Raw genomic sequence first — 19,829 nt, 5'->3', positions numbered from 1 at the left:
GTTTATAAAAGATCAAAGTGTCATAAATATCATAATGAATGAAGTTCTTCTTTCGTAAAAAAATGTGTGAAGTTGTAAATAAATAAGATTTTCATGAAGAATGTACATGTACATATTGTGTGTTCCCCGCAGTAGATTCAATTTATTTGAGTACGAAATGATAGTTGATTGGACCTAGATAGTGCCTGCTTCATTGATGCTATCCATAATTTCGTTCTCCAGGCAAATATCGTTTGAATGGTTGATGAAGAATTTTATTGGGATAATAAGTAAAAAGAAGTATAGGGCATTTAGTCGTGGAGCTGTTAGCGCTATACATATGGTTAAATTATTTCAAATCATTTGAGGTATCATCTAGGCGGGATCATACTTGAAAATGTTAATTGCCAATCAATGAATGCCGGGGTTGATTGAATAAAACAATATCTAAACAAATGTGTACGGATTTGTTCCCTTGTATTTTAATTGTTAGATATTACATTTTAATATCTCCTTGAAGATATTTATGACTTCATTGTACCAACCTAGTGTTAATCCTGTTCAACTTGATTTAAGCATTTCTTCATTATTAAGTCTTATTTCCTAGAGATTCCTTTAGTTCCCAATGTTAATAAGCCATGTTTTTTAAGCTGAATAATAGTTTAAATTGTACGCTTATATAATAATATTAACTACTAGACTCGTACAATAACCTAGTACAAACTGTGGGGTCGTGTGGCGTAGCGGCAGAGTGCGCAGAGTGCGGAACTTAGAGTCCCGGGTTCGAGTCCTGACATGCCACCGATCTTGTGCCCTTGGGAAAGGCACTTTACACGGCTTTCCTCACTTAGCTCAGGTGTAAATGAGTATTGTCCTGTAATGTATTTGTACCCTGTGTTGGTGGCGGCATTAAAAAAAGTTGAAAAAAACTTGAGTGTGTCGTCACCACGTCTGGTGATTGATTACATGTTGGAATAAAAAAAAACTCATGCAGGCATAAAACCAGACAGGCGCGGTTATGGACACGATAGTCTCCGCAGGTCTCGATTTTATCACCGGTTGAACGTCATCATACGTTTGTAGTTCAAATTCCGCGGACGCTCAAAAGCGGCCGGTTTCATGGCATACGAAACCGCGGGAACCGTCCTCGGCGCTCGGCCACTAAGAAGGAAAGACAAAAAAAGCACAGCATTAATTTGAATGATACGTCGATGAAGGCTAGACATCTAGGTTAATGAGAATGAGATACATAAGAAAATAGTTACTCAAGTATCTGGATAAATTTTGAAAACGTAACTTAGTTATTTTTACATATCAAAAAGTCTTCATCCATGCATGCATGCATTCGTCCATTCATCTAGTATATACAAGAGGATATGACGCTGTCTTGCTGGCCACTGTCAAATTGTATTAAGAACCGTGCCTATCTGCCATACATTGTACCAGCTACAGTTGTTGAGCAATAAAGTTGATTTGATTTGATTTTATCTGGCTCTATACTTGCGTGGGTAAGTGTTGGGATCAGGCACGATTCTACATGGCCTGCGCCTAGTAATATTCCAAAATACAGTAATTCCAAAACGTAGATTTGACACAGGCACAGAACCATGTCTAGATAGAACATGCCCACCTCTCCAGCTGAACGTCCTTCCCCTCCGTCCTCTGTCCGTATCTCCTCGCCATATATCGCACGTTGTATTCCTTCTTCATATCATGAGATCTCTTGATCAAGGAGCCCAGGATGATCAACAAGATGATGGCAAGAAGCGGCAGGCTGATTCCGAGCCCGATGACCAGGTTTTGATCCACGCCAGCTGTTTCACCACAGGCTAAGTCCTCGTTGGACTTGGTACATCTGTAAAGATCAGTTGAAATAAGTCTTAGGATGGTTGGTTGTAGCCACTTAAACAAATTAACATATTAACATATTAACGTTAACTGGCAAGCAGCAGCCCTTTCCAGTAGCGTGCATGTGGGAAGGTCCAGAGACAGTAGCCTGGATACCAGAATAATAACATGCTAGACCCAGAGTTAGCCAGCGTGCCTGAATCAGGGACTGTGTAGGCCCTGTAAACCGTCTTGCACCCAGGCTAAGAGGCAGGGTCACCACTGAACTGTCCACTCCATGTCACTGGAGTTAAATCAAATTTGATCGTGAAAACTTTCAATAAAGAGTAAGCTCATTCAATGGATGAATTGTGCATTTCTGCTATTTTAGTGACTGTTTACTCACAATGAGCTAACATCAATGCCGAAGGTGTTGTTCGGGTCCTTGGAGATCGCCTGCTGCAGAGCGCTGGACACGCCGCTGTCGCTCACCGTGGCGTTACTTTGGAAGTTGGCGTTGTAATTGGCGACAACGCTGCCTTGTCGGAAGTTGAGGATGGTCACACTCAACAGAGAGCTGCCAACAGACGTGGTCGTGAGGTAGACAAAAATCTGGAACAGAAAAGGGTTGATGAAGTTAAGAGAAGACATAAAGACACAGTCGTTATTTTTATCTGGATCGATAGATGTATTTATGTTTCACACAAAAAATCTTGATTTGGATTCTTCACAATATGATTTGTTGACGATTGACTGACTAACCTGTTTGGACACTTTAAAGGAAAGCGACCGAAAGGCCTCAGAGTTCTTGTCCTTTAGATCCTCGGTGAAAGGAACGGAAGTCATCCTCATTTCCAGGTTGACTTTCTTCGAAGCTGAAGCAATAAGAATATCAATCACACATTTATTAATACACCAAGCAAAACCGAGCTATGTCAAAGCACAAGTTGTAGATGCACTCTCCTTACTATTACTAATTCACATATTGTTGCCACGGTAACGGATGACGTACCAAGTGTACAAGTCGTCCCATCTCCGCTGTAACCAGCATTGCAGACGCAACTTTTCCCAGAACCCCCTGCGACACAGGAGGCGTAACGGTGGCACGTCGTGGTGCATGCCGGGAAGACTCCAATGGTAGTTGCTGGCTCGGTGGTAGGTGCGGTTGTAGCAGGCTGTACGGTTGTTCTCGATCGCTGTGTAACCTTGGGCGTTGTGGTTGGAGGCTGTGTAACTATGGGCGTTGTTCTTGGTGGCGGTGTAACCTTGGGCGTTGTACTTGGAGGCTGTGTAAGTATTGGCGTTGTGCTTAGAGGCTGTGTAAGTATGGGCGTTGTACTTGGAGGCTGTGTAAGTATGGGCGTTGTACTTGGAGGCGGTGTAAGTATGGGCGTTGTGCTTGGTGGCGGTGTAACCTTGGGCGTTGTACTTGGAGGCTGTGTAAGTATGGGCGTTGTGCTTGGAGGCTGTGTAAGTATGGGCGTTGTGCTTGGAGGCTGTGTTAGTATGGGCGTTGTACTTGGAGGCTGTGTAAGTATGGGCGTTGTACTTGGAGGTGGTGTTAATATGGGCGTTGTTCCTGGAGGCTGTGTCATAGCGGATGTGGCGTTGGTTTGCGGTGCCAACGAAGTTCTGTTGACCATCATCGTGACGTTGTGGCTGAAAGAGGAGGAAACGTAACTTAATATCAGCTGTACAACATACTTATGCATGTTTGAGGATAGACGTATAAAATGGGAGAGGGGTGCGGAAAGAAGATGATACATACCTCTTTGGTGTGACTGTGGTCATGTTCATTGCAGAACTTGCTGTCATGTTCATAGTCATCTGAGTTGCAGTTCCTCCATCCGTCGCATGCAGCGTTGTATCAGTATCGGTAACATCAGTACTGAAACCAGTCGGCAAACCCTCGGTTGCAACCGTTGCAACTTCGGTACCAACGTACAACATCTCGGTTGTACCGGTAGATTCTTCAACGGCTGTGGTTGGCGGAGGCGTTGTTACGTCACTGGACAGTATCTCGGATGTATCAGTTGACAAGGCCTCAGTTGTGGTAGTTCCTTCCGTAAAAGAATCTTCTATTGTAAATTCGGTGCCAACGGAAAACATCTCGGTTGTATCGGTAGATTCTTCAACGGCTGTGGTTGGTGGAGGGGTTGTTACGTCACTGGACAGTACCCCGGATGTACTCCAATCAGTCGACAAGGACTCGGTTGAAGTTCCAACAGTAAAAGAATCTACTATTGTAAATTCGGTGCCAACGAAAAACATCTCGGTTGTATCGGTAGATTCTTGAACGGTTGTGGTTGGTGAACGAGTTGTTACGTCACCGGACAAGGACTCGGTTGTAGTTCCTACCATAAAAGAATCTACTATTGTAAATTCGGTGCCAACGGAAAACATTTCGGTTGTATCGGTAGATTCTTCAACAGCCGTGGTCATGTCCATTGCCATTGTCGTGTTGGTCATAGAGGCGGTTGGGCTGACACCACAGCCACTAACTGGACACCTGTTCACATTTGTAATGAAAGAAATAAAGTCGTCATCAATGTATGCCAAGAAGAGGACTAGCTGAGGCCCACTCCTGCCGAATTCATAATGCAACACCATATGGACGATACGGTTAGAAAAGGTATTGGGAAACTAAAAATATTCGAAACATTACGAAGGTTTCTAAAGCTTAAAAGCAAGGTTAAGAGATTAGGCACAAACAACTTACAAAACAATGGAGCTGGTATCTAGCCCCAGTGGATTCTCAGTGTCATTGGCAACGGCCTGCTTCAATGTGTTCACCACGCTAGCGGCGTCTACCGAGGTGTTCTGTTGGAAGTTGGCGTTCACGGTGGCCACGACACTGCCTGGCCGGAAACTGCTGACCGTGACGCTGAGAAGGCCGCTGGTCGAGCTCGACAGGTACACAAAAATCTGATTGAAAAAGATACAGTATCTTTAGCCCTACTGTCTATTGAGGAAGACCCGAGTGACTGGTTTAAAGCCGTAGGTGAGAGAATTTTGTGTTGGCTCAAAAGTTTTAGATATGTAACTACCAACACAGATGAACTTTCGTGATAGTATATTTAACCCAATGACTTGCCAGACCCTGGCGTATTAAACGTTTATTGTGCAGGGATTTTATTAAAAAAAAAGAAATTTGATTACAAAGAAATGGTTTTTATTGGCCAGGTAAAACATTGAAGAACACAAGTCAAAATTCAAAAGGCAATGTCATTGTAAGAGGACGTTGACAATATCAAAAACATATAGATTCTTAGGCAAAGAAATAAAAAAGCAGTCATGGGTCATTTTTCTATCAGCCTCACCTTGCTGGAGACCGTGCGTGCCAGAGTTCTGAACGCCTGTGAGCTGGAGTCAGCCAGGTCTGCCGTGTAGCTGATGTTCATGGTCATCTCCAGGATTACCTGTACAGCAGCTGTTAGAAACAAAGAATGCCTGTCAAGATCGCCTTCTCCAATAAAACACTGTAATGGCTACAATGAATACTTCATTATGAACTGATATTCAAGATCACTGACGATCATCGAAACGCTGACTCTTGTAAACAAGTGGTTGTAAGTAAAGAACTTTGATATTCACCAACCTGCTGAAATAATTGACGGATTCATTATGAATTGTTGTCAATGAATAGAGCTAGATGTTTCGCATATTATCTCCATACAATGTTTTAACTGGGACACTTAAGAAAGTATGGCCTGAACTCTTACCCAGGGTACAGATGGTGCCGTTCCCTTGATATCCAGAGCTACAGACACACGTGTGACCAGACTGCAGTGTGACACATGTGGCGTACAGGTGACAGGGCGTGGCGCATGACGTACTGGGTGCCGTGACTTGTGAGGGAGTAGTCATCTGAGTTGCAGTTCCTCCATCCGTCGCATGGAGCGTAGTATCAGTATCGGTAATATCAGTACTGAAACCAGTCGAGAAACCCTCAGTTGTAACCGTTGTAACTTCGGTACCAACGTACAACATCTCGGTTGTATCGGTAGATTCTTCAACGGCTGTGGTTGGTGGAGGGGTTGTTACGTCACTGGAAAGTACCCCGGATGTACTCCAACCAGTTGGCAAGGCCTCAGTTGTAGTAGTTCCTTCCGTAAAAGAATCTACTATTGTAAATTCGGTGCCAACGGAAAACATCTCGGTTGTATCGGTAGATTCTTGAACGGCTGTGGTTGGTGGAGGCGTTGTGACATTACTGGAGAGTACCTCGGATGTACCAGTTGACAAGGCCTCGATTGTGGCAGTTCCTTCCGTAAAAGAATCTTCTATTGTAAATTCTGTACCAACGGAAGACGTATCGGTTACAGATTCTTCAACGGCTGTGGTTGGTGGAGGGGTTGTTACGTCACTGGACAGTACCCCGGATGTACTCCAAGCAGTGGAAAGGGCCTCCGGTGTAGTTCCTTGTGTGAAGAGTTGGGTAGAATTTCCAGCTACGTTAGTCACAAGGGTAAAGTGTGCAAAGAGTGTATTTTACACACGAGATTGAATTTGATGGTTACGATGACAAAAATGCTTCGGTAAGGGACGTCCCTCAGAAAGGCCCCGTTAAATAGAGGCCCGTGCTTGGTGAGAGCCACACCCCACGCGCGTTAAAAACTTACCATACTTACAGAAAGGAGTAGTGGTCATTCCCGGTGTGAGTGGCCACACCTGGGGTAGTATATTGAGATCACTTAGCGCCAAACGACAGCCGCTTCAGCCCCACCAATTGTAAACTCCTCACAACTTCAGCCTTTGACTGCAGGAAGAAAGTAGCCAGCCCACCCAATAACATATGGTACAAGTGCCGACAACATTAAGAAATGTGAAGTAAGATTTTTTACAGTCTAGGAAATGTTTTAGAACAAGGGCACAGGAAGCCAAGTACTTAAGTCCTTAAGTCCCATTGGATAGAGTCGCTTTGCCAATGGCTTACTAGTATTAATGCTTCGATACTACGAAGTCCAGGTTTGCAGAAGAAAGTGCTTCGATCCCCGGTTAACTTGTCTGCAGAACGCTTAAGGCGATGTCTCAAAAACGTCCCAACTATCTCAAGGAATGAAGAAATGTAGGGCTGGTCCTAGATACGTTACAACAAGTCCGATTTTTTCAAAATCTCTTATTGTTAGCCCTTATCATAACCAGTCATTACAAAACAAGTTCTATATGATGTATTTAACCAGAATAAGTTAGAATCTTAAACTGGCTTTTCGAATTTTCAAACCATTTCCGTGTGTTCCGGACCACACGTCCACATGCAAACACAAAACATTGAAAATCACAAAGTTTATGAAATAGAAATTACATGAAAATAAAGGGGTTATCTCATTAACACCGATTCTTACGTAATCGGGTCTTGAAATAAGTTATTTTCAGTTCATATCTCGTGTAGGTCCCTCATGTGAAAGTAGGTCACTAACCTAAACCTTGCTGAAAAGACAAACAACAAAATCTAACCTGCTGCGTCTGTAGAGTAGAGTCCTAAAGTCCATTGTATCGTCAACAGAGCCAAAACGCACCACGGATGTACCTTGGAAAACATCCTCCAAGACTAAACCGTTCTCAAGTTGTACAGTGGGGGAATATCATGTTGGGTGTGTCCCTAAGTCAGTGTGCAATTAAGTGAAAGTGGGTTAGTCAGGTCGATGTGACCTATGACCTGTGATTCGTCACGTTTTGTTTCGTCCCGAGGTTAGGTGTCCGATACATCACCATATGAATGAAAACCAAGCAGATGTCAGGAAGGAAAGGCTGGCCGCATGAAACGTAACAAAAAGGACGTAATTCTCTACCGAACGTAACTTCTGATAAGCTATTAGAATATCTCTTCTCCGTTAGAAACAGCTCATGATACATTACAATTGTGTATACATAAGTCCAGTTTTATTTGCACTTAAAGTCACCAAGGGGACCAATTATTATGTTTGCCAAAGGAAAACATATTGTTTTTGCTACGTTTCTTCTTCTTCCGTTCAAAACAATGACCTCTGACATGGTCAATGACCAAACTGTCTCTTACCGTGGTAACTAGTGTTGGGTTACATAATGTTGCAACTTTATAGTGGGAGGGATTTAGACTCCTATCACCATATATGTGATTTATCGTGCTCTGTAAATTGTTTAGACGCGCTGGGCAAATTTCTGGAGAGATCGATGGGGATAAAATTTGATGGCGAAAAAAGATCCTTTTGGATCAGGTAAAACCGGTATTTCCTCCATACGTCTGTGGGGAAAGTTCTTTCAACGTCTGAGTTGAGTGTGCAGCGTTAGCTCAATTAGTGAAAAATAGTTGATTCTAAATCTATCAGAATTGGCAGCACATGTAATAACTAACCATACATTGTCTACACAACTGCACTAACCGTTTGGAATAGTATCATTGATACTTTGACAAAGCATACACCCCTCCCCTTCTATCAACTGAACTTTCCCCGTTGGCAGGTGGAAGAGCAACTTATGTCACAAAGATGGTGGGTCAGAGGGCATGGCTCAAGCGACCATTTCTGAGTACTAGTACTCCTGACAAACACATCTGCATTTAGTGACTCACGTTATACACTTTTGGAATAGCTTCAGTGTAATTTTGGAGGATGCTTTGCAAGAGACAACCGATAAGTTTTCTACTTTTAATGACGATACATTGGATCATAGGAGTTGGTTCTACAAACACAACAGGTCGGTACTTTGTTTTTGTTTTTTGTTCAGACGACACATCATTTGGGATGGTTACTTATACGCGACTTTAAAAGACATCCAATGTAATTTCAGAGCGGCAAACCTGGATTTCCAATGCCAATTTTCTCGTCATTTTGTTAATGTAGTAAGTTGAATTAACACTACACTATAGCATACTGATATCTTTGATGCAAAATGCGATGTTGTTGACAGAAACGGTTGCTTGTTCCGTATCATATCCTGGTTCGAGTTATTTATTGGTGGCACCAAAAACAAAGGGACTTCTCGCGTATCTTGTTTTCGGGTATCTCTAACGTTTCAAGTATAAACTGATGACAAAACTAAAAAATGGCAGTAAATGCCAATTACAGACAAAATTTCCTTATCCAGAATATATATATTTTTTTGCCGCCCTGAAATTGTACTGGGTGTTTTTATACCAAAAAGCTATACCTATTTTAGCATCATAATTAAAGTACGGATCATTTACCATTGGCTTTCTTTGAAAGCTGTGCTGACTTCATGGACAATTTTTATGAATGGAACTGTGGTCTTTTTTAGGGCCATAAGCCCGGTCTACTGATCACCGGGAATTGTTTATAAAGTTGAAATATCCACAACTCAATACACTAGAACATAAATCTTGATAATCTTACCATAGTATACAAAGTGATCATTACAGATAGCAAAGAATTATAAATTAAAGAATGTCCTAGGTTTTTTCATATGGTGGAACTAGCCGAGTTACGTTAAATAAGACGTGCCGCAGGGTCGGTGTAGACAACTCGGTACAAGCGCCGAAAATTCCTGCGCCGTAATTATGACGCTTATCTGTTGTCTTCGCATTCCGTGCTTTTGTGTCAGTTGTGCCATTTTATCTGCTTGATTGTAGGTAGAACAAACTCCAGTTGGTAGTAAGTTCTGAAAAAAAACTATAGGGACTTGATTGAGCTTTTATGATTATATTTTTTATTATGTTGTTTTTCTATTCGTGCTGCACAAGAAAAACACTGGAAATGCTTGTGCCATACTTCTATAAACTGTATCGGTATAGCCTGTATAGCCGGTATAACCACCCTTCAGCATAACACACCAGCTTCGCAGGCACGCGGCGCGGCAGCAGCTGTTAACATCTAACCTTTGAACATCTAACTATAAGCGTCGTTTACAGCCATCTATTTAGTTCTAGGGAAAATGAGTTTTGAGCACATCAATCCTTGGTTGATAACTCTAGTTATTGCTATTAATATTTCTTCTTTTCTGAGTTGGATTTAGTTACTTAGTAGTTGATGCGTCCACCGTACCTAAATGCCTGGCCATTTTTCTTCTGTTTTCCAGCGACACCCAGCGGAAATTCAACGGCAGTGCCAAATGTGACAACACCTCTCCTAGCAGTTTCCAACGTGACTTCAACACAAAACGCGGCCACACTACTGCCAGCCGCTCATAACACAACTGCAACGGGCAACATCACAACTCCCCACCCTCCAAAGTTGAACGCAACATCATTACCACGCATAACGCCGACCGCGGGACCAGTGAACGTCACCTACGTCACGCACAACGTCACCGCGCGACTAGTGAACGTCACCCATGTCACGCACAACGTCACCTACGTCACGCACAACGTCACCACGCGTCACGACGTGGCAGTCCACAGAGACAACGTCACGGGCCCTGCTGTGAACCAGACGAGATTCACGCCCACTGCCAGGAGAGACAACTTCACTGTCGTCCCAACTCCAGGCAGGGTTTTATTTCGTTTCGTTTCAGTACAAGAAAGTAACTAGACACAAGAAATAAACAGTACCTTACCTTATTAGCATTACACAAAGGACAAAGACAATGTTACGCCACATACACACAAAACAACAATAATCACATGATATGTAGAGTGTGCCTAATGTTGTAAATGGCAAATAACAATTACGATATGTGTATCTTGAGTACAAACATGCTGTGTCTGATCTATCTGACTGACATCTGTCAAATGGAGCTGGAAGTGTTTTGTGCCTTCAATATATGTTTGTGTTAATATTAAGATTTAGAATAACATGGTCATCATGATGCATTAACAGGCATGGCTCGCTTCAACATGACCAGAAAACCGCATAACGCCACGCAGGCTCCATACCCACCGCCGATGGTAATGAACCAGACGAGATTCATGCCTACAGCCAGGAGAGACAACTTCACTGTCGTCCCAACTCCAGGCAGGTTTTTATTCCGTTATGACAATTGTTTATTGCAAACTCATGCCCCGGGCTAGGGCTAATTGCAAATACAGAATTCGAAGGAACATTTGATACAAGTACAATTAAGAAAGTAACAAAAAACAAAAACTCCTTTAACCTTATTAGCATTACACAAAGGACAAAGGCAAGGTGACATGCACTCAAGTTACAACTTATTTTGTTGCGCCACATACAAAAAAACAAAACAAAACAAACAACAGTAATTAAGTGATTCTAGTATGTAGAGTGTGCCTAATGTTGTTATTGACAAATAACTAATAACGACATGCATATTTTTAGTACAAACATATCTTTACCTATCTGACGGGCATATACATCAGTCAAATAGAGGTAGAAGCGCTTGATGCCTTCAATATATGTTTGTGTCAATATTAAGTTTTTAACATTGTCATGATGTATTAACAGGTATGGCTCGCTTCAACATGACCAGAAAACCGCATAACGCCACACAGGCTCCATACACACCGCCGATGGTAATGAACATGACAGCCGGCCCGAGTGTGAACCAGACCAGGGTCATGCCAACAAACTCCTGGTAGGTTTTGTCACTACCAGGTGTACTTTATGTGACTTTGACCCGTAGGCAATGGCACATATTAAGATACAAAAATGGTGAAGTTTAGAGTCCACGGTGGATGTTTAGTATCCCCATGTTACGTGTGTGTTGTGTGTGTGTTTGTTTAGATTTTCTTTCATTAAAAGCTTGCTGTCAAATATTCTGAAGCATATAATGGTTACAAGTGGAATTTTTAACTTCATTGCTTACGGTTGTTCGATACCTTCCTTTAGGCATCTTTTCACAATGCCCCCCAATAGAACTTCATTACCACCGCACGCAAACGCAACCGTCGCTGTAACACAACCTCCTACAACAAAGTACAACACCGAGCCAACAACTACCGTTGGTGTCTTCCCGTCATGCAATACGACATGTCACCGTTACGCCTCCTGTGTCGCAGGGGGTTCTGGGAAGAGTTGCGTCTGCAATGCTGGTTACAGCGGAGATGGAACGACTTGCACACTTGGTACGTCATCCGTTACCTTAGCAACAATATGGTAATTAGCAAAATTAAGGACAGGGCAACTATAACTTGTGTGATAACAAAAGCTCACGTTTGCTTTCTATTGATGTTTATTTTATACTTGTTGAAATAGTAGTACAATGTATCATTGATACTTTTTTTATTGCTTCAGCTTCGAAGAAAGTGAACCTGGAGATGAGGATGACTTCCATTCCTTTCACCGAGGATCTAAAGGATAGGAACTCCCAGGCCTTTCGGTCGCTTTCCTTTAAAGTGTCCAAACAGGTTTGTCCATGTCCAAGTTTTTCTGTCTTATACGTAAATTTAACTGTAGGCCCAGATACCACTAAACTACTGTGCCAGTATGTCTCCTCTTAACTTCATCAATCTTTTTTCTGTTCCAGATTTTTGACTACCTCAAGACCACGTCTCTTGGCAGCTCTCTGTTGAGTGTGACCATCCTCAACTTCCGACAAGGCAGTGTTGTCGCCAATTACAACGCCAACTTCCAAAGTAACGCCACGGTGAGCGACAGCGGCGTGTCCAGCGCTCTGCAACAGGCGATCTCCAAGGACCCGAACAACACCTTCGGCATTGATGTCAGCTCACTGTGAGTAAACAGTCACTAAAATAGCAGTAATGTACAATTCTTCTATCGAAAATTCTTACTCTTTTAACGGTACACACACCAATTCTTTCACGACTGTGGTAGTGCCCTAAAATTATCTAAAATAGGTCAAACAAAGTGAAATGTGAACTCGTTGCTCTGCTGTTGCAATGTTCCATCTTTATGTTTACCGAAGGAAAACATTGTTTTGCTACGTTTACTCTTCTTCTTCAAAACAGTGACCTCAATGATCTGAACCAATGTGTCTGTTACAATGGGTAACTAGTGTTGGGTTACATCATGTTGCAATTTTATAGCAGGAGGGATTTAGACTCCTGTCTGACCATATAAATGAATGTGTTTGAGTAAGAAGTTTGAGTTTGAGCAGACCATATGCGAAGGTAAACATTATATATTTGCCTTGCCAATGTTACCTTTCTAGTTAATGGGTAGGTCAAGACATTTTGGCGTTCTTCATTACAGATGCACCAAGACAGATGAAAACGCCGCCTGTGGTGAAACAACAGGCATGAATCAGTATCTACTGATCGGGCTGGGGGCCGGTGTGCCTGTGGTTGCCATCATCATGCTAACTCTCCTGGGCTGCCTGATCAAGAGAGCTCTGAACAGAAAGAAGGGCGATGGAGACAGTGAAGCAGAGAGCTGGAGTGAAGAAGAAAGTGAAGAAGAGATTGAAGAAAAGAAAAAAGACAAGAAAGTCGAGAACGGTGAAAAAGAGAGGGTAGACAAGAAAAATGACAAGAAAGTCGAGAACGGTGGACACGTCAAGAAAGACAAGAACGACAAGAAGACGGTCTCCAAGGACACCAAGAATTCGAAGAAGGAAATAAAGTATGTAGATATCGTACCTAACAGACAGCATTCGCACCGTTAAACATGTGTGCAATTTTCTCATTTCAAGTTTTCTACTGTGTTGCTAAATACCCGTATTTAGATATTGCAATGCGTGGCCGTAGGTTGTTGGGCAAAGAACCCAGAGGTTCTGGGTTCGAATCCTGCCACGTCAACGATCTTATGCCCTTAGAAAAGACACTTCTTAACTCCTCCCAGCCAGGCGCAAAAAATAACACCTGACTTTTAGATATGTTGGGGAGGTAAAAGTCGGTGGAAGGAAAGGGATATGCTCCGCCTTCCAATACTGTGCCCTTGACACACGGTGAACAACCCACTGCCACTACAGCCTCAAAAAAGGCTATTGGATCCCATTTACCTGTTGATGCACAATTATATTCATGAATGATTAACGTTTGATATTTTTTATGTTTTTTTTCTGTCATTTTCCAGTGGAGGACCACAGAAGAAGGTTCCCTCGCCGTCCTACCCGGTGAAGCCGGACCCTGTCGATCCCCAGAGGAACTACAAACGAATGACGTTCCAACCGGCGGTGAAGTCCGGAAGACTAGCGGACAAGTACGAACACGATCTGGGGGGTATATACTTCCCCAGGCGGTACAAAGTGCCGGAAGTTCCCAAACCGTCTTTCCATTACGTTGAGGGTCATGTTCAAGGGAAGCCGGTGACGGTCGTTGTTCCAATCTGACCCCTTGGAGTTTTTTTTAGAATCATTGTCAAGTTCAAAAGAAAGAAAGTCGGAAAAGAAAACGGTATTTGACGGTGATTACGGATATCGGCATGTATGTATATTAATGTCTGTATATATTAATTGGTTGGTTGGTTGTAATTTCTATAGATTGTATGGAAAGATTTTGTTGTAACGCTGTCAAACTCAAAACTACGCCGTACATGAGCGACGCACACTGGACTTGGTTGGTACTGCACAGCAGCTATTGTATGGAAGCATTTGTGATCATGATATGTAACTTTATAGTGTTCTGTGCCTCGATGCAAAGATTTCTCTATCTGTTTATGTGTGTGTGCGTGCGTGCATGTGTGTCTGTATGCGTGCGTGCGCGCGCGCGCGCGTGTCTGTGTGTTTGCGTGTGCCTGTGTGTCGATGTGACCTCAGAGTATCTAGTGTCAGTACAGGTGTGAACTGGACGGACCGGTTATTCAAGATGGCGGCCCCCATGAAGCGTGCTGAGAAAGCCTTGTGATAAAAGCTAGGCGTACTATCCGCTGAAGCTGCTTTTTAAAATCACACAGGGCGATTGTTCAAAGATTCTCTTCTACAAGGCTTAATCTATGTGCTTTATCGCGTGGTCTTACCATACAGTTAGTTCTAGCATATTAACTAACAACAACTGAGCTGTATGAATGTCCAGTGCTCCCTGTATTATGTCACAATCACTTCTCCAATAAAGCTAAAAAGTTTGATATTTTCGTTCTGTGACCGAGCTTTATCTTTTGTCAAGCAATATTGACGTTATCGTTCTTCATAACATTGACGGTAAAATGACACTCATTTACTGCTACAACCCAGTGTGTGCTCTGTTGAACCCGAAATCTTCAAGAGCGTCTAAAACCCTAGGTGCCCTACAAAAAATAAATTTTCTTGGCGTAACTTCTATTTTACATACGACCTTTTGTTTCTATCCTTCCATCATGTACATGTAGTTTACTTATTTGTTTGTTTATTTTATTTGGCTCTCGAGCTAGCTCCATCACCAACTTCCATATAACACTAGTGGCATTTGGATCAGCGCACACCAGGCATGCCCCTACTCTTTTTCGAAAAAAAATGCTTCATAAATCGTGGCATTAGTGGTTTGAATGGAACTGTATATTAAGTCTCTGTCTTGTTTGTGTGTGTAAGTGTGTAGAAGTTAAGGGAAACGCCCAGTGACACTTGTTGGAGAGGACACCCTCCCCACCACCTGTCTGCTAGCTCCTGCCACGCTTCGATAGAACTCCCTGGGGTTTATATAGGGTGCTAAAATTAGACTTCTACGTCACAAGCTTATTATCATATTCAGATGAGGTACTCTAACCTGGTATCATCTAGCCCGGGGGCTAGGATTATATGGTTTGACCCAGTTGACCCCCAGAAGCATAGAAATGTTTCATGGGAGCACCCAGCAAAGCCTAACAGCCGTATCACGGCTGTACATTTGGTTTCTTGCTCTCTGGTCATAATAATATTCGTTCCATGTCCTGCAAATTAACGTTCCATACGATGATCTACCTTGTGATGGGCCTAGATTTTTGCTAATTCACTCAAAATGGGTCAGTACAGACTAAGATATAGCAAGAAGGCCCTTGGTAATAGTAGTGAACGTTATTTTCCTGTCCATTCCATCTTGTATGGCGAACTCATATAAGCAAACAAATAAACTTTATGGGGAATCTTGTGGGCGTTAAGTTGCTTATAATGACTTCGACAGTACTGCAACTTGAGTGTTCAGTTTGTCAGTTATCGTATGTGAGTTAGACAAAAAAGAATATACATATAAACTGTATAATAACCTTATAAAACCAGCATTTAAGGCAATATAACAGGCTTCTATAGTGGGAAGCACAGTGGAACCCTTGTAACCTTAAAAGGCATTAAATACTATGTACCTCAAAGGTGAGAATCAAATTAGGGTAATTATGTCAAGGAAAGGCCATACTCGCGCTAAATTAGTCCAAATTATATGTTTAGGAACGTAAAAGGTTCGGTTAGAATGGCACAGTTGTGATAACTTGTTGCTAGGCGACCAGGAAACAAAGACACCCTGCACCAAGCAGATATAAGGTGCCGAACGATGTTTGATGAACATGCGACGCCTGTGAGAAACCCGAATTGTATTGTGCATATAGCACTTCAACAAGTCTGCGAAGAACGCTAGAGCAAATCACGGTGGACCTAAAACCCCACGAGTACACAGTCACTATTGTCCTTTGCAATACCTATATTGAACCGTTTGAATGCCTGCGTCCTGGCTTTTTATTAAACCAGATATTCTAAATCCAATAAATATATGGTTGCCGCATGCACAGAAAAGGTTAGTCAATGTTGTTTTCAACGCATCCCAACAAATCTGCGAAAATACCAGAGCGCAAAGCCAGTGACATATCCGCTTTATCCAATAGAATTAACGACTGTACTTGGCTCCGTTTGACCTTTGTTATAAAACCTTCCCAAGGCTGTATAAAATTCTGACATTTTCTTAATGTTACTTGTACCATATGTTGTGATAGTTCGCAGTTAGATCTCCGTTTTTATTTATTCATAACTCTAAGAAAATGTCGTTGATTTTGTGATGGTATTACACAAATTGAGAAGTCTAAATGACTTTTGTTGTCATCGTAAGCATCAAATTTAATTACAAGATTGTGTACAATACACAATGAGTTCCTGAATGAATGAATACCTATATTGTGCATACAATCCCTCTGGGTTAAGTACAGGTCAGATGCATAGCAAAGCAATACTTTGCCCATACATGTATACATACACACGTAATCTAGTATATACACATCCAATACTTTTGTGCTTGTTTGTGCCTTTATTTATACTCGATATATATCCACATATAGATCCCCCCATTCGGCCATCTTGGCCGCTTTTCGTGGGGTTCGAGTACAAGTTAAGAGAAGTGTCTAGAAGTATACTAGTACTATATACTATTTACTATTTGTAGTATATTCTATGTATAGTAAATTCTACTTCCAGAGACTTTCCAGAACCGTGTGGAGCCTTTGTCACATACTAGTAGCCTCTACCAGGCTTCTTGACTCAGGGAGCGGCTAACAGTTCTCTAGCTCCAGCAGACCCTTGGCATGTTATCTCTCTATTTGGCCGATTTCTACTCGTTCCAGCCGCCTCCCGAAGCCTGGTAGAGGTTTTTTGTCACCTCCGTGCGCAGCCCACAGCTGACTAACCCGCGGGTATTGTGACGTCACGCAGGTAAGCCTGGCAGTGTCGCCCGGCGGCGTGAATCATGAACGGGCGGTTCTCACCTCGCCTGCTGCCGGTCACCTTTCACAGAGATTTTAACCCTGAAATCCCGTCAGAGTCAATGTAGCCGTGCTGCTAACATGGAGGGGAGCGACTTTCGGAAATTTTACGGGATTCTTACGTCCTTGCTGTTGGTGTGTGGAGGAATTTCACCGGTTTTTTGTACCACAGGTAAGTGAAAAAAAGCTGATTAAATATTTAAGGCGCGCTGCGGACCATCCATAACGTATTCCTTTGCCTGCTTTTCTCTTCACAACTGACAAAGGATTCTAGAAAGGCCTCGGCTTTCACAAAATTAAGGTTTGAGCGCGAAGCCGCTTTAGGTATTCCAAATAGGTTGACATTAGATAGTCCAAGTAGGTCGACTTGTAATATATGTTCTAACCCAGTTTCTTTGAAAACTTCTTTAAATGAGCTAGATTTTTTCAACAGAAAAATTATAAGGGCTAGCTGTAATAGGTAGATTTGGTTACCCTTCTGTAACACTTTAGACCATGTCAACTATTGAAATAGCGAATTCGAAGGCACCACTTAAAATTAGAAAAAACATATGTTTTTAGATGTTTGTCCTCATTTTGCCTCTACATGACATGGGTATATATCATGTAGAGGCAATCCTGTCTTGTGACTTGAAAATTGTCACAGTATAGGCAGGTGGCCAGTGTAGACAGGATTCTTCATACTTGTGTCAATGGGGAATGTAATCTATAAAAGGGACCACCGAACAGTGACTACAATGGCCAGGTGTCGGCCTTGGTTAGAGGTGGTTATTAACTAGGTTGAACCGTAAATATAATATATAATACGTATATCAGCAAGTGTGTTACACGGAAGGGCGGTTATACCGGCTATTCAGACACAGGCACAGCACCTGGTGTGACATACGCGGTTATACCGTCTACACACGCGAAGACAGGGGTTTGTTTTGTCCTCCCGCCTCTACAAAATGTTCCACTTTCAGTGGACACAGTCCTTGGGTGACTCAATTAGAGAGAAATTTGTTCCACTACGTTGTATGTAAATGAGCTGGAATTTTGGAACTGTGTCCAGTCATCACTGACAACAAGTAGTGGACAGATGCTCCTTGAAACGTATGAATAGTCTTTAAGATTTATCCAGTTTTCTTGAGTAACTGTCTTCTTGTACATCTCATTATCTGCATGTATAACCTTCATTGACGTGTGTCCGTAATATTCGGGGTCTTTCTTAAACTAGGTTGGATAAATACGCTACCGATCTTCTCTTCAGTTGCTTCTATTTTTCTTGTTGCTGTATCTTTAGCATAATGATATCGTTATGGATCTAATACCTACATATTCGTTACTTCTTTGGTGTTCATTTCATTGTAGCATCAGCGGCATTAGCATTACATGTGTACGATAAAACAGTCGACACCATTATGAGTGATACCAATATAGGCTAGAATGAAAATGCTTTAACACCTGTTTTTCAGTTATCAAAACAAACTTCTTCCTCCTAAACGTCGTGCACAGCCGAGGTTATAGGAAGTGTAATTTGCATAAGCCCCTATTATTTACCGCTGTACCTGTCTCTGTACGTGAAAGAGGCCATTGTCACACGGATGACAGAGTACAAGCCCCGTGACTGACACGGAAACAAAACGGTAATCTTACTGACGCACATCGTGGCAGGATGTACAATTGTATTGATGTGAAGAGATCTCGGCCTATGCAATCATAAAGCTTCTATTCAGGGAACTGAAGTTTTAGATTTAGATTCTTACTAAGTAGAGTTTTATCCTGAATCGAACTTTAACGCTTTTAAATACTAGTAATAGTAATAATCTTATCGCTTTGTTCGTTTTAAGGGTCAAGACGTCACCTATTGACTGCTTTCTTTATGTTTGTAGTTTATAAAAGTAGATATTTGCAAGAAAAAAACAACAACAGGGTATGCCATTGTTATGCGTAAATGTTTCTGTTGTGTGTATCTTTACGCATACTTTAAGGTGTGCTTAAATATAGAATTTCGTGCATTTGAAGGTGAAGGTGAGTCCTGAGGTAACCAGGTGGTTCCAAAGTCAAAACAAAAATGGCGTGTGACCTTAACCACAAGGTCAAACCACTTTTCGTCCTCCATTTTGTTAAACCAATGTTGAAACGTGAATAACTTCTCTAGGGAGTTCTATCTTACGTATCAATGTTAGATGTGTGATTTCGTTAGCAATTCATAGATATCTTAGAAAACGTAGAGGCTATCACAGGGAATGTTATCGAATTACAGACCAGTTTCTTTATTATGTATCACTAGCAAAGTATTCGAAAGATGTGTCTTCAACTCTCTTTATCCATTATTATCTGACGCCCTATACCCCCTTCAACATGGTTTTTTGAAAGGTAAATCCACCACTACTCAACTTCTGGAAGTTTATGACGAAATCGGTGAAGTACTGGACAGATCTGGGCAAGTCGACGTTATATATTTGGACTTTTGTAAAGCGTTCGACAGTGTTTCTCATAAACTGTTAGTGCATAAATTAAGATCTTTTGGGTTTTCCGGCCAACTTCTTGCACTATTTGGCGACTACCTGTCTGGACGATTCCAGAGAACTGTTGTAGAAGGTCACGTGTCCGAGTACTTAC

At 42.1% G+C, this 19,829-nt stretch overlaps 3 protein-coding genes across 4 annotated transcripts in view; 2 read left to right on the top strand and 1 right to left on the bottom strand.

Annotated features, from left to right (window-relative positions):
- Positions 1 to 1,031: 1,031 nt before the first annotated feature.
- LOC109474426 lies at positions 1,032 to 5,991 on the bottom strand. Its single transcript, XM_019774720.1, has 8 exons — positions 5,529 to 5,991; positions 5,127 to 5,236; positions 4,531 to 4,731; positions 2,819 to 2,884; positions 2,569 to 2,628; positions 2,213 to 2,418; positions 1,610 to 1,834; positions 1,032 to 1,140 (listed from the first exon to the last, which is right to left on the bottom strand). The coding sequence occupies exons 1-8, from the start codon at positions 5,959 to 5,961 to the stop codon at positions 1,032 to 1,034; spliced, it is 1,410 nt and encodes a 469-aa protein (XP_019630279.1). The 5' UTR covers positions 5,962 to 5,991.
- Positions 5,992 to 8,253: 2,262 nt separating this feature from the next.
- LOC109474663 lies at positions 8,254 to 14,613 on the top strand. 2 transcript variants are annotated; one of them, XM_019775008.1, is made up of 9 exons: positions 8,254 to 8,481; positions 9,820 to 10,177; positions 10,645 to 10,694; positions 11,142 to 11,271; positions 11,526 to 11,761; positions 11,931 to 12,043; positions 12,163 to 12,368; positions 12,849 to 13,217; positions 13,671 to 14,613. In XM_019775008.1, the coding sequence occupies exons 1-9, from the start codon at positions 8,397 to 8,399 to the stop codon at positions 13,924 to 13,926; spliced, it is 1,803 nt and encodes a 600-aa protein (XP_019630567.1). In that variant the 5' UTR covers positions 8,254 to 8,396; the 3' UTR covers positions 13,927 to 14,613. The 2 variants fall into 2 exon arrangements, with proteins under 2 accessions (XP_019630567.1, XP_019630566.1); XM_019775007.1 differs by having other exon boundaries at positions 9,820 to 10,227; positions 10,560 to 10,694; positions 13,671 to 14,610.
- Positions 14,614 to 17,217: 2,604 nt separating this feature from the next.
- Positions 17,218 to 19,829, top strand: part of LOC109474425 (mucin-5AC-like) — a 10,811-nt gene continuing 8,199 nt past the window's right edge. The window contains exon 1 of the mRNA XM_019774719.1: positions 17,218 to 17,397. Within this exon, the coding sequence (XP_019630278.1) occupies positions 17,307 to 17,397 (91 nt within the window). The 5' untranslated portion in view covers positions 17,218 to 17,306. The remainder of the gene's footprint in view (positions 17,398 to 19,829) is intronic.

The sequence above is a fragment of the Branchiostoma belcheri genome, unplaced genomic scaffold (genome assembly GCF_001625305.1).
Source record: "Branchiostoma belcheri isolate BF01 breed outbred unplaced genomic scaffold, Haploidv18h27 scaffold31, whole genome shotgun sequence".
Lineage (NCBI taxonomy): Eukaryota > Metazoa > Chordata > Leptocardii > Amphioxiformes > Branchiostomatidae > Branchiostoma > Branchiostoma belcheri.
This window is presented reverse-complemented; position numbering and strand designations above follow the sequence as displayed.

Coding starts and splice junctions, on each gene's coding strand:
- LOC109474426 (XM_019774720.1), bottom strand. CDS start 5,961: ATGTTTTCCGTTGGCACCGAATTTACAATAGTAGATTCTTTTACGGAA. Junction 2,629..2,818: donor TGGGACGACTTGTACACTTG/GTACGTCATCCG, acceptor CCTTTCACCGAG/GATCTAAAGGACAAGAACTC. Junction 2,419..2,568: donor CCTTTAAAGTGTCCAAACAG/GTTAGTCAGTCA, acceptor TTTCTGTTCCAG/ATTTTTGTCTACCTCACGAC.
- LOC109474663 (XM_019775007.1), top strand. CDS start 8,397: ATGCTTTGCAAGAGACAACCGATAAGTTTTCTACTTTTAATGACGATA. Junction 10,695..11,141: donor CACTGTCGTCCCAACTCCAG/GCAGGTTTTTAT, acceptor ATGTATTAACAG/GTATGGCTCGCTTCAACATG. Junction 12,044..12,162: donor CCTTTAAAGTGTCCAAACAG/GTTTGTCCATGT, acceptor TTTCTGTTCCAG/ATTTTTGACTACCTCAAGAC.